We start from the raw sequence: 26,149 nt of genomic DNA, 5'->3' as shown, positions 1-26,149 counted from the left end.
ACATCTGAGTGTGTGCAAGTGTGTGTGTGGGCATATGTGGAGGAGTGCGTCTCCATTAAGGCCCATGTGTGTGTGTCCATCATCCCGCCAGGCTGGCCCTGCACCCGCCAAGAATCCCAGGAAACTATCTGCTACAGCAATCTCCTATTATAGCAGTTGGCTGTAGGAGGGGAGGGAGAGACGGGGCGTGAAAGGGGGAGGTACAGTTCCTCCCCTTCCTCTGCCTTATGGCCTTTTCTGTTGGGGGTTGAGAGAGGCTGTAGCCAGGGAGATTAGACTTACAGTGCTGTAATAAAGGAGTACAAAATTCATGTTGAAATGGACCCATCTGATATGTGGCATTCATGGAAGAAGCGGAAAGAAATGAATAGCAAATCTTCTAAAACTTTTCTGTCATATTGTCAACAGAAAGCTTCACTCGAGTCTTTGGTGATGTGGTGATAGCAGGTGGGTGGTGACTAAGAACCACTTGTTGACACTCCATATAGTGCTTGTCAGTGCTGTTCAACAAAGAGGGTGGCACACCAGTGTGTGAGCCAGTTGAGTTATTTATGTCTCCCAAAGGAGCATCCAAACTACTTCCCCTCCCAAAAAAACCCCATTCACAATAATAACAAATCTCCAGGAAATCAGGTTTTTCCTCCAGGTTTAGACCCCGCAATCTCCTCAGCCAGTTGTACCACTTTCTCAGACTGTAACAGCTAGTTCTAGTTGCTAATGGCCAACAGTTAGCTGTCCAGATTTATAAATAGTTGAGAGGCTGTTTGTTTCATCCGCCTGACACTCGACACCTAAGGATCTCACAGAGCCGCATGCTAGCTGAAGCCCTCATTCGGTAGCCCATGGTGGACACTCTCTCTGGGGCAACTCCTCTATTTCTGTCTGGTCTCCAGCCCCGAGTCCTGCCTGCCCCTGGTCAGATGCTCATAGATCTGACTGTGGACTATGTAGAGGTTTTTGCTTTGGATTGCTGTCAATAAAAAGAGCCAGAGCTGCCAAAGAGAGATTGTATGAGGTGACAGGGCAGGATCAGCTCAGCAAGGCTTTTTTGGGGAGACAGAATCTTTTGAGGAGTTTACAATAAGGTCCAAATTATGGATTATAAAACTGGAAGGTAAGACAAAAGCTCACTCTACATTCCTATTCATGTTACTTAATACTTTAATGTGCAAATAAGAGAAGAGTTTAGTTTAGTTCTAAGTGTGAATTTTTGTTGCAGATAAATAAATCAAAAGATCTTACAAATTTCTCTACATTAACCCCCAAAAGGCATTGGCTGGAATTTTATTTTATTCCACTGACAGCTGCTGACATTTCTAAACATTCAGTCATATCCTTTCTGCTCCCACAAGTGACAGATTTGCTGCTGTTCAGAAAACGAGGCCTCTTTGGTGTCAGGTTTTAGAGTTGGAGGCCCATCACTGGACAAAAATAAACCTATTGCATGCAAGAATGAACAGAAATCACCCTGACAGTTTGACATGAGATTATTGTTGCAAAGCAGAGGTGAAGTGATGGATAGTTACCATATGTGCGCATAAGTTTTTAATGCTTCTTTTTGGTGAACTGAACAGAACGGGTTGTTTTGGGCATGTTGCTGTTGTTTTCTGCTGAAGGAGAAAGGTGATGCATGGCAGTTTTATTTGACACCGACTTAGGCAGTCCGTACAACAGTGTGGTGTGTATCTGATCTGTATGTGAGTATGAGATGGATGGTGTCCAGGTCAGAAGATATTAATGAACTACTGGATATTCTGAGCAAGGTGACGGCTGCCTGACACCTGCGGTAAATTTAACCAGCACAAACCCATGACGTTACCTTGTTGCCATTACAAACATTTTATTTAAAAAGCACAATACATCAGAGGGAGTATGCGATAAGAATGAGACAGTTCTCTCCTCTGGATGATGTTAAGCATCATATTTATCCACTGAGCTTATTTTTTCGGGTATGTTTTGCATGTATCATATATTACATTTTAGCCATTTTTCTTACGAGTACAGTTTTGAAGGGCCTCCACAGGCGATACAAAAGAGCCAGATTCCTGTGAGTGATGAGTGAGAGTAGCAAGGGAAAAGAAAGTCATGGTGTCAACAGATACGAGCACAAATTTGTCACAGCACTCGCCCGTTTCCTGTTTCAGATTTACGAAACAGAATAAAAATGTTTTGATTATGAGAAAAGATTTGCATATAAAACGCCACTGACTGCACAGCATAAAACGCCACTCTGCTTGTTTCACGCTAAATGCACTTTATAAATTGGTTACTTTGATAGTGTTAATGTTTTTCACATAGTCTAATTTGAATGCAGATGCTTCTAATTAATGTAAATGTCACATTTAAACATGTGACATGTTATGTACTTACCAGCAATACACTTCTTAATTTTACCTCTGAAATCTCAATGTAGCAACTTCTACCAACTTCTACTTGAAGAAATTTAAATTAATTTTTAATAATTTAATAATTTAATTTAATCTGTGCTCCACTTGCTCTCTGCATACTGCAGTAAATCCAAAGTTGTTTACCAAAGGAATTACTTTTGACCGTAATGTCAAAGTTGGTTGGTCTTAACCAGACTTCTCTACCCTTTGAGTCAGAGAAACATCTTGATGGAAGTTGAACCTGCTGCTCTATTAATTTAACTAATGTTAAACTGATTATTGTTAAAAGTAGCATGTAGTATGTAGCATTTAATCCAAAGACAATCAAAATCATCAACAAAAAAGTGTGTGTGTGTGTGTGTGTGTGGTCATCTAAGTTTTTAATGATTGTGTCCTGCTTTCCCAAAATAACTCACGTGAAGCTGTCTTTACTGTGCCTAGCAACAGTGTAGTTTTATTCACAACAGTATCTCTCAAGGTCATAGTGATTGAGCAGAAGGATTTACAGTGCTCTTTTCAGAACCTCATACAGTACATTGCTGCAGAGGGAAAAAAACACACTTCTTGTCAAGGCCAGCTATCATAAATTAAGCAACACAACTAATTAATTACAGTTATCAAAAATATATTTTGTGAGAGAAAATACTGACACTTTTATTCCATAAAACTGTTATTAAATAAAACTTTATTTTAAGGTATATGCTAATGTGAGTGCCAGTGAGGTCCAGGCTAATTCTTGGTTCTTTTCTTCTGTAGGAAAACAACAAATGCCAGGATTTTTTGAACAGAGGCCCACTAAAAGGCACAATGCCTTAGGAGCTACTGGCTGTACAAAATCCTGACTGGGGCCCCAAACTCTGGGCCCTGTAGCGCTAGCAGCAGAGTGTATAATTTTGAGGTCTGTGTGGCATGAATGACTGCACAACTAAGGACGGAACTCTTTGTTAGCAAGCCTGCATCATGACCTCAGTTGAGAAGCGCCGCTCAGGTCGAAAGAGTGGCGGGCATCGAAAGCACAGTGATGGAGGCTACAGTGACACCTCAAGTGGTGGGTCCTTTCTGGATGAGACCGACCGTGAGGTCAGCAGTCTGACTGATCGAGCATTCAGGAGTCTCTGCATTGGAGATGAGGCTGTTTATAATGACTCAGACCTCTGTTCATCTTCACCCTGCTCCCAGAGAGACAGACAGCTGGCCTTCAGCCAGAGTGTCCAGGACAGAGACAGGGAGGACAGAGAGAGGGAGGAACTTAAGAGAGCTGCACATGAGAGCTTCAGCCTCAGGATGCAGCACTATGGACAGGACTGGATGCATGGAGGCATGTACGGGGCTAAGATCCACAGAGATCCACAGTGGCAGGTTTATGGGGAAAGGACACAGGGGAGGGTTTCTGCCACATTCCAGCACTCTTTTGTGGAAACTTCCCAACAGGGGGAATCTTTGAGGGAAGAGCAGCTCTCCTTCCTCAGCAACGGAGCCACAGAGTTGAGTTCGCAGCAACGCAGAAGCCGCTCCAGAGTTTCCTCTCTTATTCGTGCTTTTAACTCTGAGGGAAACAGAGATGGAGCAGGGATGGATGGTAAACTCAGAGAGTGGAATAATGAGACAAACTGGGACAATTCAGCCCTAATGAGTATTCAAAGGGAACTTAATGAATTTTCGACCTCATACCAGCAAAACTTTAACAGTAGTCATTTTCCCTCAGCTGGCCTGTTTTCATCTGGAGAAACCAACTTCTATTCCTCTGAAGTAGCCGCAATGGCTCACATGAATTCTGAGTCCTCTTTCATGAAATCTTCCCACAGTAAACATAGCATGTCCACGCAGGTCAACTGTAACTCTAACTTCTTTATACACAGTGAGTTTAGTCCTTTCAAGGTATGGAGGGAACATAACAGGTTTCCCTTTCAACAAGGAGAAGTCTCAGGGTTTGTGCACTGTTCAGAGTTTCCGAAATGGTATGAGACATCAATGTACAGGGAACTTTCACTTGAGGCCCAATCACAGGTTCCTTATAGGTTTGAAGAGCGAGGTATCCGACCCCCAAGGAATGACTTGGTGCCTGTGGCTCCTCCCACTCCTTCACGCTCCAACTCAACATCCACAATGCTGCAGAAAGCTTTGGCCGTGGAGAAACGGTGCGAGTCAGAGCTGGTAGGTCATTACCCCCACAGGAAGCGAACACAGAGTCTGGGTACTAACAGACTCCCATCCCAACGTCCATCAACTGCATCGCCTACCACTGAGATGTCTCGACGTGTCCAGGACACCATCAGCTCCGTCAAAGCCCTCCAACAAAAAATCAAAATGATGACAGAGGAAAATATCACAACTGGGATGACAGAGAATCATCAAGCAGTGCATTGTAGCAACAATAATTTAATTCCCTACGGCAACAAAACAGTTGTGCCAAATGTTGTCAGCAGCAACACAACCACAACTCCCTTCAGCATTAGCCAGCTGCTCACGCCTTTAGTCAGTGCACATCTAGAGGCTGAGACATCAGAGGTCCCGCAATATGCAGTTTCCCCTCAACCTGTGGAGCATCCTCCAGTGCGAGCAGAAAGCAGGGGAGCCACTCCTGACATTAGGATGTCCAGCTACAAAGCCAGAGCCACAAGTCTACTCTTCAATCTCAAAGACAACCGGAAAAGAGTAAAAAGCACCTACAGTCCTACCAAGTTTAAAGGCTTGGACACAATTGAGAAGAACAAACAGCTCTCGATCCGAGAGCCGAGAGACACGGTGATAGATATTCCTGATTTTCCAGATCCAGACATTCAATTTTCCCAGGTAGAAGAATCCAGCAGAACAAATGCTGTCTCACATCAATATCTAAACCAATATAATAGCTCTGGACTGTCACTTGCAACACTGAATTCTCAACCTGCAACAGCACATACAGGCCAATATCTAGAATACACTTCAAGTGATTACCAGGCAGCACACAGGCAAGGTGAGATGGTTCATCACTCTGGGTTCACTGGCTTCATACCTGAAAATTATGCCAGCAATCAGCTGGCTAATGGACAGAATCTCTGTGAAGAGTTATCGTCATTTACTCCCTATAAGCAAGGCATAACAGATAATGTAGAAGCTCTGGGAGGAAATTTATACACGTTTAAACCACCTTATACAGCTACAGGAATGCCACAGCTAAGTGCTGACAACAGTCAAACAAGAGAATATTTAATAAGTAAGGCAAATACTGAGCAACATTTTAATGAAACAACAGGAAGGGAATTCACAAAGGTGGTTAGATATCAACAGCTCAAAGACAACAAACATGATAACAGTAATGTGTCCTCACAGGATAGGTTGAGACAGACAAGCAGCCAAGACACACAAAATCTCAGTCTGAAAACAGCCATCTCGCCATGGAAACCAGAGATAACTGCATTAATGGAAAAAGACCAATATGCACAGGCTTACGAAAGAGCAGCCCAGATAAAGGAGGAACTGAATTTATCGAAAGACAAACACAGAGAAAATACACAAAATATAAACAAAGGATTAGTAGAGTTGAGGCAAAGTTTTGATGTTGGAACATCTCACAAAAATGCTGGGTCGGTCAATCCTAACATTTCAAAACAACTGCCACAGTATGCTCCCTTTAGTGATGACGCTGTAGAAAATGCAGCATATTATGCACAGCAGCAGCATGGAGCATTTAAGAACAAATATGTACTTCAAAAGTATGGTGGACCCAATAAGGAAAGGGAAATGGAAGATAATAATTTAACACAGAATTATAACAGATACACTGATCAAGAATACAGAAACCAACAATCTGTTTACTCAAATAAAGACAACACTCTGCTCATGCAAGAAACAGGCCCGAGAAAACCAGTTCAAAAGGGACATGAAATGCAAAGTCTCCAGTCACTACAAACTAAAGGTCAGTTTGAACACAATATGCAGCAAAATTCATTATCTAAGCCTGACAATGCATGTGTCCCCACAGTGGCAAACCAAGTAGAACACAGACAGTTTGTTGAGGTCAAGGCTGAACAGGCCAGAGCGGAACATATAAAAGCACAACACGCCCAAGCAGAGCTGGCACAAGCTCAGCACTGGGCTCAAGTGGAGCAGTCCAAAGTGGAGTCGGCTAAGTTAATTTTAGTAGGGCAGACTGGTTCAGAGAAAGTCAAAGCAGAACAGGACAGAGAAGAACTAAAAGCGCACGAAAGATTAAACCAGGCCAAAGCAGAAAATATTCAAGATAAGAACAGAAAAGAGGAACAGACAAAGACAGAGCAAACCAGAGTACAGAAGGTAAAAGAGGAACCAAAAAATATTCTTGAGGAAACAGTAACCAAGCACATGAGAGAGGTGCAAGGTGAGCAGGTCAAAGTAGAGCAAGCTGAAGCAGAGAGGCTAAAAGAAGAACACATAAAAACTGAACTATCCACCACTGAGCAGGCTGGGCAGGCAAGAATAAAGCAAGCTAAGTTGGAACAGGTCACACGAGAAAGGTTCAAAGCAGAGCAACTTGAGGAAGAACAGGTAAGAGAAGAACAAGTTAAAAAAGTTCAGATGAAGGCAGAACAAATCAGAACAGGAAATGTTAAAGAAGCAGAAAAAGCTAAACTAGAGCACACAGAAGAGAGGCAAGCTAAAGAAGAACAAGAGAAAAAGGATCATTCAGTCCAAGCGTTTCAAGCAAATGCAGAGCAACCTTCAACACAGAGCAAAGCCAAAGATGAAAAAGTTGAAGGCAGAAGAGCAATGCAGGCGAGGTTGGAACAAACCAAGATGGAGCTAGCAAAAGCACAGCTAACAAAAACAGAGCAGGAAAGGTCAGCTAAACCCACAGCAAAACTAACAATGACACAACAGGTCAAAAATGAGCCAGATAAAGTTGAGCAAGTTAAGACAGAGTTAGCTAAAGCTAAAGCAGAACTGGCTAAAATAAAGGAGAAAATGATAGGAGAGCCGAAAGAGAAAGTCAGAAATGCAATTATCACAAAAGAAGATGAGATTAAGAGAGATGTTCCATTAAAGGTGAATATCAATAAAAATGAAGTCTACAGAGATCAGGACCAGACTACACAAATGCACCAACAGAAACAGGACTCAGTTATAATCATAAAGCAAAATATAGATCAACCTAACAGAGGGGCTGATGATTATGAGCGTCTCAGAGAAAAATATGGCTTTAAAGATACAACTTCAACAAACAGAAACAAACTGTCAGCTGCAGGAAATGTTTGTTCAAGAGATAACTCTGAAACAAAAGCTTTGTCTCCGGATAAAGTTGAGACAACAAATGATGAGAAATCAAAAGACAAACCTAGTTCTACAAACAGATGTGCAACAGCTAACACAGAAAATAGGGAAGAAGTAAGCAATTTTAAACCCAATGAGGAGACAGAAAGTCACTATGTTTACAGTGAGTCATCCAAAGAATTTAAATTATCAAGTGCTGATTATTTACCCACCAGTGTGGATAGAGCAAATAGTGACACGGCTACTGAAAAGGTACAGAATGAAAGTGTTGCAAATTTGGAAAAATGTGACTCTCTGAAACTCACTGATGCTTCACAGCAAAGAGGTTTCGATTTGGATAAACCACACCCCCTTGAAAGAAAAGTTAAGTCAGCTGACAACAGTGTAGGCCCAAATAATGATCCTCATGTTACTGCTACCAGAGCCCATAAAGAGAGAGCTCAAACCAAGCAGGAGATTCTGACTTCCAAGATAAAAGCTCATGCTGAAAAGGAGATTTCAGCAATTAAAGAAAGGGGTTTTGCTATAAGGGAAGGGTTTTTATCCAAAACTTCTACCAAGCAACTGGCAGGGAGACAGAGTATTCACATGCAACAGAGGCCACCATCACAGGAAGTGTCTAAAAAGCATGACAGTACAATGTCCAGTCATACTACGCCAAGGTACCAGATGGAGCCTTCAGGAATACGGATGGAACCAGTCAAATCTTTTTCACCTCCCAGCACTACTACAATGCCAGTGAAGTCTGCTGCAACCGCCAGTAAGTTAGAAGACCATTCAAAGAAACAGGTTCCCAAAGAACCAATGAAGACCAATGACAATGTGACAAAACCACAGACAGAACCAGAACAGACAGACAGTAATACCATGAACACAGATGAGGTGGCAAATCAAAGGAAGGAAAATCAGTCTGGAATTGAGACACCGGTGCAAAGTAAAAAGCAGACATCCAAGAACCAGGAAGGAAAACAGGAAACAAGTCATGGAGAGATCTCTAGAAACAAGAAAGAGAGAATTCCTGTTGTAAACACTGATCATCTCAACAAGATGAAAGATAATCCCTCACAAAGTTCAGCTCTAATAGAAGCTGAAAACTCCAGATCCACGATGACAGAAAAATCTGAGAGTAAACATGAAGCAGTTTGTGAAGACTCAGCACCTTCACCAACCTTTGGCCAGAGTGATACCGCTTTGGAAGATGACAGCTTGCAGATCATGGGAATAATGGTAACTGTACGAGAAAGAAAACCATCTGTGAACAGCGAACAGAGGAATAACAGCACTCAAGAACAACTGAGTGCTAAAGATAAAGAATTCAGTAATTCAGAGTTAGATAAATGTAATCCCATCTCAGGTGAAGGGAATGAATCTTCAAAGGAAGTGAGCAGAGTAAAGGCAACAGAAAGAGTTTTACAGAACAGTAATTCTCCAGGGAAAGAAGATCATGCTAAAGTTGATATAAATAATCATCCTGAAAACCTGCAAGAAATTTCAACCCTGGAGCCAAGACAACGCAACATATCTGGGAATGCCACTATGGAAAAGACTAATCTTCAGCAGGTGAGTTCAACAAATGCAAGACCACAGGAGGAAACACAATCCCAAGAACCACTGGCTGAAAAAAGTGTACCCTCCACAGTCCCTTTACCTGCTAAAAATAAAGTGTTGGCTGCAACTCAACCCCTTCTCAACACACAGGACTTGATAGCAAGAGAAACCAAAGACTGCACAAATAAAACAACAGAGGAGAACTCAGCAAGGAGCATAAGGAAAAACGAAGGAAATAAAAATACTGATTCATTTAAAGAAGATACAACAACACTAACAAATCTATCCAAAAGCATGAGCATAGATGGCAACAATTCACCCCTACTAGAGGAGGAGAGGCTTGGCTCAACACCACCAAAGCCATTAAACAAAACCAGTCCTACTGTCCATTTAAATGAGAATGAAAACGTACATATATTTCCACAACATCAATGTAAAGAGTCACACATCGAAGAAAATAGTGAAGTGGATGATAATGTTCATATAGGCAGCATTGCTATCAGAGTTGTGCCAGCAGTAACTAAGAAGGACAATTTTAAAATGGTGGGAAAACATCATGTCACAACTGTCCCTTCTGATGCAGTTTCAGCTAATGAAGATAAGCAAGTTGCATCATCTAGTCAGGAAGAAAAAAGTGACACTTTAAACAATGAAGACAGAAACAAAGACCTCATTCCAGCAAGCAGTGAGAAGCAGATGAAAGACAGTGTGGATGACAACTTGGGTGTGCAGTTACCTTTGAAAAAACTGCCTGATACATTGAATATCAGCAATCAGCAGAACAGCATAAATACAACCAGTGAGAAGACTCAAGCTGAAAATGGAAAGTCTGAAAAAGTTAATAAAAGTGGGAAATCAGTGGATGAAGCAAAAATAAAAACAATGGAGGGAGATTACTTTCAAGTGCAAGGGGCAGTAGAAACAAACAGAAAACCACAAAATAGTGCAAATGCTGGGGATACATTAGATGCTCTTTCAGAGGGAAAGGAGCTTCCACTATTTCAACCAAACAAGGCAGCTATTAGCAATGAATCATACAATGAAGGAAATTGGATTGCAATGGATCAACGTAAAATGAAAACAGTCGAATCAAGTTCAGATGGCTTGCAAGATGAGAACTTGAAAAAGAAAAACAGGGAAACAAAAGATCATTTGTTTTCAAAACACAGTGATGGTCCCACAGAGAAACAGAGAAATAAAGATGAGAAAACAGAGGCAGGTCAAGCTATTCATATCAGAAAACAGCACACAGAAAACCAGTCCAGTTTATCAACAAGGGAAAGACAAAGCTCAAGAAATCCAAACCAAACAAAGGAAAATATGGCTCAAGAAAAAAGTGAAGTTAAACCAAAACCAAAAGAAAGATTATCCACAATACCTGAGATATCAGCAATTGCCGATTATGCCAGGTTAAAAGTAATTGTTGCAGAGGACCGGGCAGACACAATTCAGGAATTCCCACCTAACAAAAAGGAAGGATTCTTCCCACTAATACAGACTCGTCATAGCAGACGTCCAGTGTTCACTGCTGACCCACAAGATCTCTCTGTGAAAGAGAAAAGTTTGCCAAATAAGACAGAGGTCAGCTCCAAAATGAACAAAGAGCCCAAACCCTTAGTTTTTCCCATTACAGAGAAAGAACATCAAAGGACCGGGATGTTCAAACTGGGAGACAAAGAAAGACAAGAGAAAATGCATTTAGATGCCAAAGTAAATGAAGACGTATTAGACACTGGGGAAAAACATGCACAACATCTAAAAGAAAGAAACAAGTTGTCAGCAAATCATCTAAAGAACCAGGGAAGTGATGAACACGTGTCTAGAACTGATAACCAGAGAGTTTATCAGGAGGATCAAAGTACTCAGATGAACAATACTCTGTCTCAAGCAACAACATCATCTTCTGGAGTCAACAGGCCAAGAAACACTGTGTCGCAACATCTAAAACCAAATGATAACTCCTATCCACATGAAACAACTGAAGAATGTTCCTCAAAAGCTGAGAGAATGCCATATTTGGATAAAAACCCATGTCCACAACCCACTTTAGGGCAAGTACACAACATAAATGAAAGCAAACAAACAACTGTAAGAAAAGATGAAAAGACTGAAAATATACTGGCTAAGACTGGGGAAGAGAGACCAGAAAAACTGAGACAAGAAAGGCTTGCAACTCAGCCTGAAGAAACCACAGCAAAGCAGAGTAGTGCAAAACAACTGGAGGAAGAACAAGCTTATAGGACAGAAGTGGAAAAAAGAGATGAAGACATGAAAATAAAACACATGATAGAGAAGAGTAGAGCTTCTCTGGCTGAAGAAGAGAGGAAAGCTGCTCAGAGAGAAGGGGAGAGGAGAGCAAGAGAGCGGGAGGCTATAGCTATTCAGATCAAGGAGAAGCGAGAAAAACAGAGAGAAGCAGAGAGAAGAGCAGAGGAAGAACTAAAAGCAAAACAGACAGAGGAAGAGAGAGCTGCTCAAAAAGAAGACGAGATGAGAGCAAAGCAAAGCAAGGCCATAAGGAGAACAAAGCACACTGAGGAAAAGAGAAGAATAAACATCATGGAGGAAAAGAGAATGAAACTGAGAGAGGATGAAGAGTGGATAAAATTGAATGAGGAGAGGAGGAGGAGGGAAGAACAGCAAGAAGAGAAGAGAGCTGCACAAGAGGAACAGCAAAGAAGAGCTGCACAAGAGGAGCAGCAAAGAAGAGCTGCACAAGAAGAGGAGCAGCAAAGGAGAGCTGCACAAGAGGAGCAGCAAAGAAGAGCTGCACAAGAGGAACAGCAAAGAAGAGCTGCACAAGAGGAACAGCAAAGAAGAGCTGCACAAGAGAAGCAGCAGAGGAGAGCTGCACAAGAGGAGCAGCAAAGAAGAGCTGCACAAGAGGAGCAGCAGAGAAGAGCTGCACAAGAGCAGGAGCAGCAAAGGAGAGCTGCACAAGAGGAGCAGCAAAGAAGAGCTGCACAAGAGGAGCAGCAAAGAAGAGCTGCACAAGAGGAGCAGCAGAGGAGAGCTGCACAAGAGAAGCAGCAGTGGAGAGCTGCACAAGAAGAGGAGCAGCAGAGGAGAGCTGCACAAGAGGAGCAGCAAAGAAGAGCTGCACAAGAGCAGGAGCAGCAGAGGAGAGCTGCACAAGAGGAGCAGCAAAGAAGAGCTGCACAAGAAGAGCTACAAAGAAGAGCTGCACAAGAAGAGGAGCAGCAGAGGAGAGCTGCACAAGAGGAGCAGAAAAGAAGAGCTGCACAAGAAGAGCTGCAAAGAAGAGCTGCACAAGAGAAGCAGCAGAGAAGAGCTGCACAAGAGGAGCAGCAAAGAAGAGCTGCACAAGAAGAGCTGCAAAGAAGAGCTGCACAAGAGGAGCTGCAGAGGAGAGCTGCACTAGAGGAGAAGCAGAAAAGAGTTGTACAAGAGGAGGAACAGCTAAGGAAAGCTGCTCAAGAGGAGCAGCAGAGGAGAGCAGCACAAGTGCAGCAGCAGAGGAGAGGAGTGCAAGAAGAGAAGCAAAGGACAGCCGCTATGATTGAAGAGCAGCAAAGGCGAGCTGCTCTCATTGAGGAACAGCAAAGGAGAGCTTCTAAGATTGAGGAGCAAAGAAGAGCGAAAAAGAGTGAGGAAAAGATTCAAGTTGATAATGATGAGGAAAAGACTAGTAAACAGAGATTGGAGGAGAAAAACGCTCAATTTTCAGAGGAGGAAAGAATCAAACAGACCCAGGAGCACAAGAAAGCAGAACACCAGACTGAAGAGCAGGGAGAAAGACAGAGCAGAGAAGAATGGATGAGAACACACAGGGGGGAGGAGGAAAGGCGAGCTGTTCAAAAAGAGAAAACACTGCTAAAACAAAAAGTAGAAAAGCAAGGCATCGAGGAGACTACTGGACTCCTCGAGGAAAGCCAAGCAACACTGAAGGAGGAGAAACATGTAACACAAGAACAGATGATAGCTCAAAGAGAGAATGAGATTAGGTCTAAAAAGAGAGAAGATGAAGAGCTTGCAGCTAACAGAGAAAAGGAGATAGCTGCTCAGATAGAGGAGAAGAAAAAAGCAGCACAAGGGATGGATGCTCTTCAGTACTATGCCATCACCTCAACAGAATCAAAGAGGAGACCCAGAGAAAGACAATTAAGTTCCCCCTTGCCTTCCCAAAGAAGGTACAATCCATCAGGGCTTGAGTCAGCTGAAGAATCCTACACAAGGCCTTACAGGCCACAAGCCCCTGCATCCCCAGCTCCATCTCTGCCCCGCTCTAATACATCCTCTCCAGCATTGGGAACCAAACCCATAATGTTCAAGGTGAAAGATAACACCATCAGAGGATCCTCTTTCACCAAGTCAGTCAAACCACGCTTTCATAAGAATTTTGGAGAGGATTTGCAAGTAGGTTCATCCATAGGCTCAGAGAGAGGAGAGGTGGAGCAAGAGTCAATGAAACACAGTGCTGTATCTCCTTTCCATCATGACATAGGGGTAAGCAGACTTGCTGCTATCAAAGAATCATCAACTTTTCAACCAGCATCTACATCACAGGATTACTCAGTCCCTCTCTCACATCACAGGCCTTACTCCAGGAGGAGCATCGCTCTAGATGACGACTCCCGCTCTGTCATCAGCAACATGTCAGAGGACGTGGAGAGTTTTGCCACGAGTGCAACAGACCTGGCAGATGTACGAGGTCTCTATGACTACGAGAGGCCAGAATCAGCCTGTAGCTTCAGCAGTGATGTGTCCCGTTCTTTGGGAAAGCCTCCAGCTGTTCCCCCAAAGAGTGAGAAAGCCTTGCGCAGGGCAAAAAGGTTGACTACTCGGAGAATCAAGAAGGAGTTGTCCAAAGCTGTAGAAGACAGCCCTACTGGAATTGAGAAACCTCTTCAAGAAGTCTCCAGTATTCCTTCCTCCTCCTCCAGTGAGGTATGCTCTTCCAACCGCAATGCTATGGCTTCCCCTCATTTTTCCCCACCTGTTTCCCTCGCTCATGCACCAAGACTGGAGTCTAGCTTGGCTTCTTCCCATACAGAGCACCAATGTTCTCACAGCTCTTTTTATGCTTCCCCTCATGCCACTGGTCCTATCTCCCTCCCAGCTGCCTCACCTCATGCTACTCTCCCTGTTTCCCTTCCTGTTGCCTCGCCTCACACTTCTGGCCCTGCTTCCCACTTTGCTGCTTCTAAGACAATTGCTGATGTTCCCTCTTCTCCCACTCTTTATCATGCCAACCACCCAGCTCCAGTGACCCAGTACCATGTAGAGTCAAGCTACCCGCAGTCCTACCCACTGACCCAGCGTAAGGTGCTGCAGGACCTTGGCTCTGGTCAGTATTTTGTAGTGGATGTGCCTGTTCAAGTGAAAACGAAGACTTTCTTTGACCCAGACACAGGAAAGTATGTACAGCTGAATGTGCGCGAGTCTGCCAAGAGCACCTCCCAACCCCGGCCCCAGCCCCAGCAAACATACCTACAGCCTCACCTTCAACCCCAAATTCGTGTCAAGCCGCAACAGAAATCCCTCTCCCAGGATACTCCAGCTGGCAAGCCCCTTGCACTTTATCAAGCCTACCATGGTTATCCCCAAAGCCACAAACCTGCAGGTATCAACTCTGTACCTCCCAACAGGTCATCAGCCCCCGTGACTCTCCACCAGGACCAGCAGCCTGTCAGGGAGAGCCACAGTTATGAATATCCAGCCTGTGAAATGGGACAGAATTCTGAAGGGCATCACTTCAGTCCAGAGAAGACTCCATACATGGACACAGTTAATGATAAAGACAAAACATATAACACAGTTTACAGCACACCTGGCTCATATGAGTCGTTCCCAGAGTGTGACACAAACAGCCAGCTTGCAGGAAGCTCAGTTTGTGAAAGTGATAACTCAGCCCACTCACGATATCAGCCCCGTGATATAATAACCATGAGTGAACTGGAGGATTTTATGGAGATGTCTGACTGGTGAGAGCAAAGACCAGTTAACACTGACTCGAATAGAAAAAACAAGTGGAATAAAGACATGCCAGTGTACAGTATGAATGGATCAGTATATGCAGTATTTTAAGTGTCTGTAAATGACTTTTTCAAGTGAAAATAGTCTCTGAATGTGGTTGATTTATCGTATCAAAAAGCAGTATAAAAAGTTCTGTTAAATTGCTGCTGTTAATTTTGACGATTCATTGTTGTTAAGCTATTTATTTTGTCACAGAGAAGTTCACCATTCCATTTGACTTGTGAATGTTAGACGCTAAGAAATGTTTCTTGTGTATACGATATGATCAGTGTCCCTTTGCCTTCTAAGCCTAGAGGTATGTTATCATAGATCAGAAGTATGCCTATAGTCGTTAGTCGTTTGGAGAAATGTTGGTTTCTGCTATGAACACTGGCAGGCCTGCTTAAGTTTTCATTATTTTGTTCTTGTTGGAGAAATCTTACATTTGGCATTTTGTGATGCATGAAATGTTGTTGAAAGCACAGGGTCAGTTTGTGTATTCAACATTGTGATGAGATTTTATTGCTGTTTTAACGGTTTAACATCATACAGTAGTCTGTTTGTGAGAATATTTCTGTTGCTGTGAAACAGAGTAGCGTGACATGGACAATAAAAACACACTTCATTCAACCAAATCACTTCTCACCACATTGACTATCTTTCAAAATCACCTTGTAAAGGTTACAAATAAACAAAAAGGAAATAAAAAGATTACTGGTACAGGCTGATTTCATTTTACTACTCAAAAGACTGTAATAACAATATAATGTTAATGTCACTGGCAACCTGCTCTTGAAATGTACCCTTGGTGTGAATGATTCAAAATGAAGAGTCTTTTCACTGATTGCATGAGACAGTTGCAGCGTGTTATTGAGAGAGCACAGTAATGTCTCCTGAGACAGTTCATATAACAAAAAAGACAAAATATCATTTTGTGGAGGCCATTTGTGTGTGTTCGTCCTTTTTCACGGCATGCGTCAATGCAAATGCTTAAATCTTTTCATAGTATACCTATGGGATCGAATGATAGAGATAATACAGTATGAAAATTCTTTGATTTGCCTTTCTTAACAAACTTAGATTAAATGTACACAGCTGTGATGAGAGAGCCTGCATATATTCCCCAATTTCAGAAAATTAATGTATGGTTGTTCCCCCTGAGAGGCAGTAACCTGCTTTGACCACTGCAGGGCAGAGGTGAGCGATTCCTCTACTGGAGCAAAGAGTTGAACTTGGGACTTATGTAAAGGAAAACCTGAGGGAAACCCTGAGTAAAAGATGTAGTTGAAAGGACATAATATTTCTCCACAGTCATCACAACTATGATTTTTGCATTTTTACACAAGACTCTCACTTGATACAACTTGTACCAGCCGATACCTCAAACACTCTATCTTCATATAAATATCTTTTCAAACCAAAAAACATTGTCAGGTTTATGAAAGATTAAACCACCTATCAATCCAGCCTGTACATTTTCCACTTGATCCATGCTTTTTAAGAGAATCTACATGTGACCCGAAGGGTTAAATCTGTTGTGTAATTCCATTTGGCTTTGGCAGAGTTCGAAGCGCCAGCAGAAGCCCTGCCTCAGCAGTTTAGCCTGCCCAATAAAGCAGCAGGCTTCATACCACTGGGACAGTCTGACAACCACAGCCAGAGACAAGCCCATGCCACTCTGTCCAGCAGCCAGACAGGGAGAGGTCCCAGCACACACACACGCAAACCCACATACATGCATGAACACATCCATGCAGACACAGAAAGATGATCATTGTTATTTAGGCTTTAGAAGCTTTGTTAGCAGATTCAAGATGAGGATCAGCACTAGATTTTTAGCTTCACTTAGGTGATGGAAATGCATGTTCAGCACTTTATTACACATTTGTTTCTAAAAATGACACACTGTGACAGACGCATGCGCACACACAAACCACGAGACTTGACCATCGCTTTAGAGGTCTGGGGTTTTGGGCCATGGTCCAAGACTCCTCACAGGAACACAGGAAATGACATTTCCTACGTTTTGCAGGACACAGAGAAAGGGAGAGAGAGGGAGGGAGAGAGAGAGTGTGTGTGTGAGAGAGAGAGTGCTGGGAGAGTGAGTGGGAGTTTCTAAGTAGGAACAGAGCATTTACTGTTTCATATTACACAGAAAAGAGGAGAAAGAGGAGAAGAGTTAATGGTGGGTAAGGGCTCTGGTGGGTTGTGCAGTCAGGCTCTGTTTTCAATGTAGCTGCTTGTGTAAGTGCTGTGCAGTTGTCTGGGTTTATGGATTCGCTGACTGTGGAAAATGTACTTCTCTATAGTGGTCCTTGTCCTGACTAAGGCTCTGGTCACAGGTAAGTTCACCTTGTTTACAGCAATATAAACCAGTAAGAAAGTGAGCCAGAAAGAAAGGGAATGTATCTTAAGTGGCAACTTGTTTTATCACCTAACATACAGCACTGTGTATGTGTCAAACATACAAGAAAACACCCTGTCTTGTGGTCATTGTTTCTGCAACAGCCAAAAGTTACAAATGCATTAATTATTATTACATTTATGACAATACCGAAGTTGCAAAATGTGTTTTTCAAACTTTGGAAATTGTTTAAAATCAAACAAGTTGAGTTGAGAGAGTTCTTTCTCTTAATCAAACCTCAGTAAAATTTGCATTGCATAAACCAACATAAAGCTAACTGACAACTTGTATTTCCTGCCCTTTTATCTTTAATTATTGTGTGTTACTATTCTGCTTTGTGTATGGTATGAGTCCCTGTTGCTGCTTTTGTTGTGACACTAAACAGCCTGGGACAGAGCCTGAGGGAGACACCCCAACCAACACAGCAACATAAAACAGCAATGCAGCCCAGATGGTCCCTGTTATCTTGTCGTGTTTGTCTTTGCCTGGTTCAGGGTGTACTGTACTCAAGCTGAACATTTCCCACCTGTAGATTCTCTTTGACTGTCTGATCGCACATATTGTGTCCAGACTATGTTAAAATAGGGGCACACAGTGTATGTTTTAGTTTTCTCCCTCTTGGTCCTCTCTAGCTGTTATGGACTGAATTCCCATCCAGTGATGGAATGACATGTATAAGTAGAACCAGTGATAGCGAGCTCTAATGCCATAAATCCCAGCAGCCACTGTAGGTGTGCACATTTACTTTGTCTAAATGCTACAATTATGTTTAATTGGCAGGAAATCAAACATCTTGCAAAAATGAACTAAAGACTTTTTCCATGTGGGGCGCATTACCAGCTCCAGTTAATTACTAATGTAAAAAAGCAGGGAGGAGTCACACCAGCCACCAGACCAGAGTAGTCTGAGTGTCCTTATGATTAGAGATGAATAAGTTTTATGCTTTGGTTTGATTTTATTCTGTCAGCACAAGCATAAAATGCTTGTAAAAAAATTCACCAATAACTAATACAAGAAGCTCATATGTCCCATGAATGGAACTCATATTCTGTAGAGTGAAATGTACAAAATAAATAAATAAATAACCAACAGTTGTACATAACATCTGTACTGTTTGTGTCTTTTGTCAGCAGAGGTATGTCACGCCCTGAATGTGACAGTGACCCCTGGGCCTGTTGTCATGGCGCCAGAAAAAGACAACCTGACACTCTCCTGCCTGGTATCTCAGAGGAAGAGGAGCGGCAGTGTCCTCATCCTTCGCTGGTTCTTCTCTCCTCTTACCGCTCCCACTCACACGCCTCCTCCCTCCTCTCCATCCCCTTCTCCTCATGCACTTCAGCCCTCTCAGTTTCTGATTGTGAAGATGGGCATAAAGAAATTGAAGCTATATGGGAACTACACCCGTCGTTTCCCCCAGCCAAAATTTCGACTCTATGAGGAAATGGAGAGAGAAGTGTACCGGTTGTGGATTCTCAATGTGACGGGGATGGATCAGGGTTTCTACACCTGCAGAGTTCAGGAAATCCACAAACACAGAAACACATGGAGGGCATCGTCCAATGGTACCAGCACCACACAGTTGACAGGTAATTAAAGGTGTGCTTCAGCACCCACTGATCTCCATGTCACATTTGTTGGTGAAAAGAGCCATGGAAGTTGAGAGCTGGAGGGCTCAACTTACCTGGAACTTGGGTCAGTTGTCAGAGGCTGTTCATCTACATCTCTTTTAAATTAAGCATGTTAACCAAGTGGTTAGGGGTTTGATACCCTTTCTCAGCAAGCATCCTCCTTGGTGTCCTTCAGCAAGTACTTGGGAGGTGTCCCCTGGTGGAGGACAGAATTAAAGTGTATCAGACGGTAAAACAATAGATATTTTTCAAGTATTATGCCGTTTCAAGTATACATGAGAGTCTAATTGCATTAATTGTTCTGCCATTTGTCAAATCAAGTGCAGTTTATTAATACTGATTTAACCTTTACTTTGGTCAGGCAGACAAGTACACAAAAACAAAGCTATCTTTCACCACCACCTCACAAAACAGTAAAACTGTGCATTGTGCCATGCACCATTTGTCCTTTAACAAGAGATAAACACATTTGTACATTTATACTAAAAAAACAAAAAAAAAACCTTGCGCAACACTGGTTTCAGACAAAGGAGGATCAAACACGAAGGGGATTTCTACTGTTGTGAAAACATTTTCCATGGAATATTCCTTTTCAAGGAATTCCCTTGCAGTTACACACATTGGGTTGGGATGTGCTGTCCTTGTTATCTGGCTCGGGAAATTACCAAATACTGGAGGAGTGGTCATTTTTATTGAAGGACAACGGGCAAATAGAAATGTGTTGCCTGTATTTTCTGACTCTAGCTGCTCTATTTGCTTTAAGTTGAGCCTATATGTGTTTGAGTGTGACCCCAATCCTCTGGCATTTCCATGTCAAAACAATGAGCTCACGCAGCCAAACCACACTCAACAATATCAGTCTCTGTGTGTGTGAAAGTGAGGAGTACAAGGTAAAGTGTTGCTGAGCTGGCTACGTTCAAAAACTCTGAAATACATGACGTCAGCACTCTGGGTTTACTTTTATGCAAGCCTCAGGAGAAAATTTACTGGAGAATTCAGTTGCAGTGGAACACATTTAGTCTGTACCAGTGCATGCCTACAATAAACAACCGGAGCGAAACAGGGTAAAACTAATAGAAATCATGTGTGGTAGTTAATATTTATCTATACAATATGACCTCTTGTCTGATATAACTGGACTGATCGACAGGTAAGCTGTCTGTCACTGTGGGATGTACTGGATAAAGGGGTTCAATAGAGCTCTAAGATGCTGATGTGCCATGCTATAGGTGTGGCTACACCTGAGCCAGCTGCACAGTTTACCTTTCAGTTTTATAGGGCAGGAAAAAGCACAGAGGTTTCAGTCAGACAGAGCCATCAGACAACGCCCTTCCCTATATTCAGGGCAATGTCCCACTAAGGAAGCCACACAACCTCAGGCATCTCTGACATGCATCAACTACCGAACTGGAAACACAAGAGCTGACATTATACGGGTAAACAAAAAGAAAACCAAGTTGTAACTGTAATCCAGGGAAGCCCTTAGTATACAGATTCCAGTCTGCAGATCTTAGAGCAAAGGTTACACCCCACTGAGATAATCTGACTACTCTCATTCAGAAGATTTTGCAGATGGTTTGTCCTCTCCCACACCTCTAAACTTCCAAATTCAAACCCTAAGACATTCAGGTTGAGCAATTTACATTGCTTTTTAAACTGGTAAAATGTCAGACAATCTGTTAATATTTAAATCTTATTAGATGCTTCTGTCTGGCCTCAGGTTGCTAACAATAACACTTTAAGGGGATGACTTTCTGTATCATGTCTTCACATCTGGACTGAAGGAAAGCAGATGGACCTCAATATCTATGCTTTATTACGCTTTGTGCACAATATTCATTTTCATAAATTGGTGTGTGTTGAGTATGTGGCTTGCACATACTGTGACACTGCATGCCCTGATCAGATGTGGGCTTTGACATGTGGTTAACCACAGTGTAAAAGTCATATACATGGTTTACTTACTTTTACTGTTAACTGCTCACATTGTCAAGAGATGCCTGTTAAATATAGCCTGTCACCTCATCAGATAAGTACGATTCTACAGGTTGTGTGCTTAACATGTCTTCCTTTGTTGTAAACACCGGGCAGACAAAATAACAGGAACACCATGCAGTTTAATGTAGTCCATTAAAACATCATAGAGTGGTCCTCAGTAATCACTGTGCCATTTAATTAAGATGTTTATGACAGTTTTAGCAAAAATTGGACATTTAAGATTTTGAAAATAGCATATTGCAGGTCATGTCATTTTACTGGATGAAACACGGGCAGCAGTTTCTTAAGAAACACACAACCTTTTATGTTATCTGAAGTGTATCTTCTCCTGTGTTTACTTTCTGATACAGTTTTTCATGTTTGTTCACAATGCAAAAGCCATTGTGTTGCTCCCTGACATTAATTACCACATTTGACAATTTTGCAGGCAGTCCAGTGGTTTGGAAACAGGCTAAAAGTCAATTAGAGTTAATATCTTATCATTGCTTATTAATATGTTTGTCAACCTGTGTTTAAAAGACATATTAAAAACCCATTATGGGGAACAGAGACTAAGTAATTTATGTACATAGTGTCTGTTCACTCTCCTCAACCTCTTGCTAAATACTCCTGACCTATACACAACCCATCGCTCATTGCCACACAGTGACAAAACATCCTTATTCGCTGTCTTTTCACACTAATAAGTACCCAAAGAAAAGTACAGCAGAGTAGTGGGGAACCCCCAAACACTGTCCAAAAACAGCAACACGGCCAGGCCTGTGTGTGTGTGTGTGTGTGCGTTTGTGTGTGTAGTGGTGGGTTTGGCCAAGGCAGCAGCAGAATCTCCCCTCATGACAGCAGTTCTGATATTTCTGGAAACCACTGAGGCTGTCTGCTGTATTGGGTCAGTGCCTTCAGACAACAGCAATTTGCAAAGATACTCAGTCTGGGCACAGTTTCCTGCCCTCAGCCTACTGTCAGTGCTGACTTTCTACATATTTTTTTTCTCCAGTGCATTTTGCTTCTGAGGATGGTACCAGCGAAGGACTGTGGCGTTTATTTGCAGGTATTGTTTTTGTCTCTAGCCCCATTTCTGTTTCACTTTACCATATAGAAGTCTTCTGCTGATAATAGCACAGTTCTGATGCCTCTTTCTGGGGTCGTGTATGTTTGTTTTGTAGATGTGTATCTGTGTGCTGTTCTCATTTGCTCACTGGGCCTGTTGTCCATCTTCCTGTTCACTCTGGTTCTCACTTGCCAGTTCTTTCACAGGCGACACAGGCTCAAAGGTAAGACTTTCATCTGTTTTCCTACAGTAACTTCATATTTCTAACTTTAGGTTTTAGATTTCAAAGCAATACCTGGAAAACTTCGAATAAGTGAACACGATTTTTTTTTCTGCTTCTCACCACAGCCAGTTACCTTCTGGTCAAGTGTCCAGAAAGCAGGTATGATTGCTTATTAAAACTAGTGTTGAAACAATTAACTGATTAATCAGTCAGTTAATTGACATATTGATAATCAAACACTTCAAGTCTTTGCCAAATATTTGCCAGCTTCTCAAAGGTGAGAATTCACTACTTCCTTTTCCCAGGCAGAAAAAAAAAGCTATTTGAGAACATCACCTTCATCTCTGAAAGCTCTCCTCTGTCCCATGCAGCTCAGGAGAGACTGTAACCAGCTCCAGCAGTTCCTCCAGTTCCTCCCCAAGAGCCCAAAGGAAAGACACAAGACAGAAAACTGACAGAAGTGTAATTGCAACACCACCCAAACTACCCGAGGAGCCTCCCCCGTACATACCGGCCAAAGGTAAAGTGAGGGCAGGATGTTACCTCTTCAAGAGGTTAAATTCAATAAAAGGTCCATTAAAGGTCGGCCTATTATTTAAAATGAAACAAAGGCTTCATTTTAAATGTGATGGCCTCAGTGTGGACATGAATTGTGAACAGTTCAATCAAAGATTTTTGTAGGCCATGAAGGTAAAAGTATCACAGAAAATTTCACAAAAAAGGAAAAAATGAGGAAGAGTTATTATATTCAATTATTATATTTTAATAATTATATTATATTAAACAAGAAAAAAGTGCTGCTTTGGGCTGTCAATATTTCTTACACAGTAAAGTGTATATTCTGATTTGAACTACCAAGATCCGATGTTTTCCAAGTCCAGTGTTTCAGTTCACTGGTTGACAGTGTCATTCCTGTTCAAATCCCAATCCTCGTCCTTCCGTGTGAAGTTTCTGGAATTCCAAACACACTGAAGGTATTAGTGCCTCAGGAGGCTGAGAGCCCCAAGAAAAGGAATTAGTGGGTAAAGAAAACAACACTAAATGAAGGTATCCAGCAAGTATGAAAGCAGAAAGTGATATGTCTTGCATAATTTAATATGTGACAAAAACAGGTCAGGTTTGGAGACACTGGGAGGCTTGCAGAAAACAGTGTGAGAATGAAACTTTATACAATATTTGGATAAAATCCTGCCAAGTGTGTGTAAAATCAACAGTGCTGCTGAAAACTGCAGAAAAAAAAGCCTTAATTCTGTTATAAACTACCCCTTGACTAGGTTTAATATAAAGAGGTTGTGAAAGATGATTTTGCTCTCGACCGCACAGTTATTTTGGTGAGTTTATTCATCCTGGCTTTTGGAGTCAATTAAGGCTGTCTCTGTTTTTCAGTGGCTGTTGCTGCAAAGAGACCCCAGAAGCCCAGAAGGTTAAAGACTCATCCAAGGAGTTCTGCCCCTGTAAGTTTCCTCATTCCCACTCATCGTACAAGCACAAGACCTACGTCCATTTCTTTTGTAAAATAGATGCACATATCTGTTAAAACATATTCACCAAAATTTTGAAATGAATTTTTTTTTGCATGCACAGAGTTGTTATTGAGATGCATGCAAGAGGGAATTTGTCTCACGACTGCATGATTGTCTACTGGAGTTTATTGCCTTCTCTTCATTCAGTTATGAGCTTGATAATTCTATTTAGTTTTATTGCTTCTCAAACACAATTATTTATTTAGAGTGCTTCATTGGTTTTATATCTACAATAAAAATGTCAGACAAGCATATAGAGAGGAAAACTACTCAAACTAAGGATCATCGGTATTTCTACTAGTGGTGTTCTTGTGATTTTGTGGTGAAATGAGGCCTCTGGAGATTTTTTTTTTCCCTCGAACATGCTGATTGGATTAGTACAACTAGGAGGATCTGAGGATGTTGGATAGGACTCTTATTGTACCAAATGTTTTTCGAGTAAACTGAATGTTCCAAGAGGCCCTGCAAACCAAGTAAACACATACTTTCTTCAGCTCAAAAGCACTAAGGGGATGTTTACCATGCAGGGTGGAGGGGTACTACTGTGTCGATGCATACAAAACACTGCCTGTATACATCTTTTTTTCTGCGATGTCTATGTTCAATATATATTTTTTATACATAGTATATAATTCCTCTGCTTCTTTATCTCTGGACTGAATTCCTTCAAGTTTATCTCACTCTTTCCTTCCCTCCTGCAGCCTCGAGTAACACAGGAGGATAGTCTGACATATGCAGAACTGGAGCTGGTCAGACCAAGGCCAGAGCCTCCGGCCTCTTCCAACCCTGACCCCACACCCTCAAGCCCTGACACTGTGTACGCTCAAATCCTCTTCCAGGAAAAACAGCTGTAAACACAGGAGCTCTGGACTCATGGATGCCACGGTACTTCGTGCTGAGGGCAGAGATTCAGCTCTCCAGACTGTACTGAGTGGCATCCAAAGGACAATATTTATGAACTATCAGTATGGCTTTTATCGTTTGTTTTTTTCGCTGTAAGTACGCTACAACTGTTGGTAAATGAGGGTTTTGTGTTTCCTCGGCGCACTTCCATTCCAGCACAGCAGTATCTGGGTCTTATAATTCTGTTGTTTTGTTTGTTGGCGTTGCTGGCCTGTGAGCCAGATGTTTATAAGAATGCTTTTACTGTTAACTGTTCTGTATAAACTCAGGAGATGTGTTGTCCAGGCTCTCTTACTGCAGTGTCATTAGGCACCGTAACATCTTTCAGCTACATTTATAATTGCAGTACTAATACACCAAATTAATAAATATATGCCTGGGTCTGATGTTGGTAAATACAGTCTTTGATTTCTATAAATACTGTTTGAAATTTTATCTTTAAATAGATTTGACAATTTGTCCGGGGCCACAAACAAAATCTGTTTTATTTGACAAAAGACAAAACTTACACAATAATACAAAAAGCTGACCCTGAGCAAGGCTAACTGTTTCCACCTGTTTCCAGTCTTCATGCTAAGCTAAGCTAATCAGTGGCTGGTTGCAGTTATATATTTTTTGGACAGGTCTGAGTGTGGTATCACGCTTTTCATTTCACTCTTGGCAAGAAAGCAAAAAAAAGTCTAATTACCAAACATATCTAACTTTAAATCTAACTGGTGGAACTTCTTCTTGGAGGGCAAAACCTGACATTTGCCAAATAAAACATGAGAGGTTACTCATGTAATGTCTACCAGCTGGAGTCAATATGTAGTCTAGGTTTTGATTTCCTAGCAAGGACGTACAAAAAGGAGAGACAAAAACAGCACAGGGAGTCTTCTGCTTCTCATTTCGAAGTCTGATCAACAGGACATGGACATAAACAGCAAACATGAATCCTGAAAGCGGCAGACATTATGCTCAAGTACCCCTAGACAGGTGAAGGGTGAAGGCCATTTTGTGAAGGTCAGTGTGTGAAAAATGGGATGAAGATGAAGGCACATGGAGAGAGAGGATGATGCACATCATACCCTTCTCTCTGTGAGTGGGAGAGGACAGAGAGCGAGAAAGAGAGAGAGAGAGAGAGAGAGAGAGACAGAGAGACCATCATCCCCCACAGTTCAGACTCAATGACTAGGATGAACTGGCTAATGACTACATTTATTCAAATTAGACTAATTGTAATCATGGTTAATAATTAGCTTTACAGTGCATTATAATTGGGTTAGGCTACAAGATGGTTCTG

General features: G+C 42.0%; 2 protein-coding genes across 3 annotated transcripts; both read left to right on the top strand.

Annotated features, from left to right (window-relative positions):
• Positions 1-980: 980 nt before the first annotated feature.
• LOC124066271 lies at positions 981-16,128 on the top strand. The gene is made up of 5 exons (XM_046402539.1): positions 981-1,114; positions 3,144-3,966; positions 4,333-5,343; positions 6,352-6,485; positions 12,276-16,128. Exons 2-5 carry the CDS (start codon positions 3,348-3,350, stop codon positions 15,111-15,113), a joined length of 4,602 nt encoding a protein of 1,533 aa, XP_046258495.1. The 5' UTR covers positions 981-1,114; positions 3,144-3,347; the 3' UTR covers positions 15,114-16,128.
• A 1,071-nt stretch (positions 16,129-17,199) lies between these two features.
• On the top strand, positions 17,200-25,263 carry vstm4a (V-set and transmembrane domain containing 4a). 2 transcript variants are annotated; one of them, XM_046401783.1, is made up of 8 exons: positions 17,200-17,482; positions 18,678-19,130; positions 22,165-22,218; positions 22,334-22,441; positions 22,567-22,600; positions 22,813-22,961; positions 23,828-23,895; positions 24,666-25,263. In XM_046401783.1, the coding sequence occupies exons 1-8, from the start codon at positions 17,434-17,436 to the stop codon at positions 24,816-24,818; spliced, it is 1,068 nt and encodes a 355-aa protein (XP_046257739.1). In that variant the 5' UTR covers positions 17,200-17,433; the 3' UTR covers positions 24,819-25,263. The 2 variants fall into 2 exon arrangements, with proteins under 2 accessions (XP_046257739.1, XP_046257737.1); XM_046401781.1 differs by having other exon boundaries at positions 18,675-19,130.
• The last annotated feature ends 886 nt before the right edge of the window (positions 25,264-26,149 follow it).

This window comes from Scatophagus argus, chromosome 10, assembly GCF_020382885.2.
Source record: "Scatophagus argus isolate fScaArg1 chromosome 10, fScaArg1.pri, whole genome shotgun sequence".
Taxonomy (NCBI): Eukaryota; Metazoa; Chordata; class Actinopteri; family Scatophagidae; genus Scatophagus; species Scatophagus argus.
This window is presented reverse-complemented; position numbering and strand designations above follow the sequence as displayed.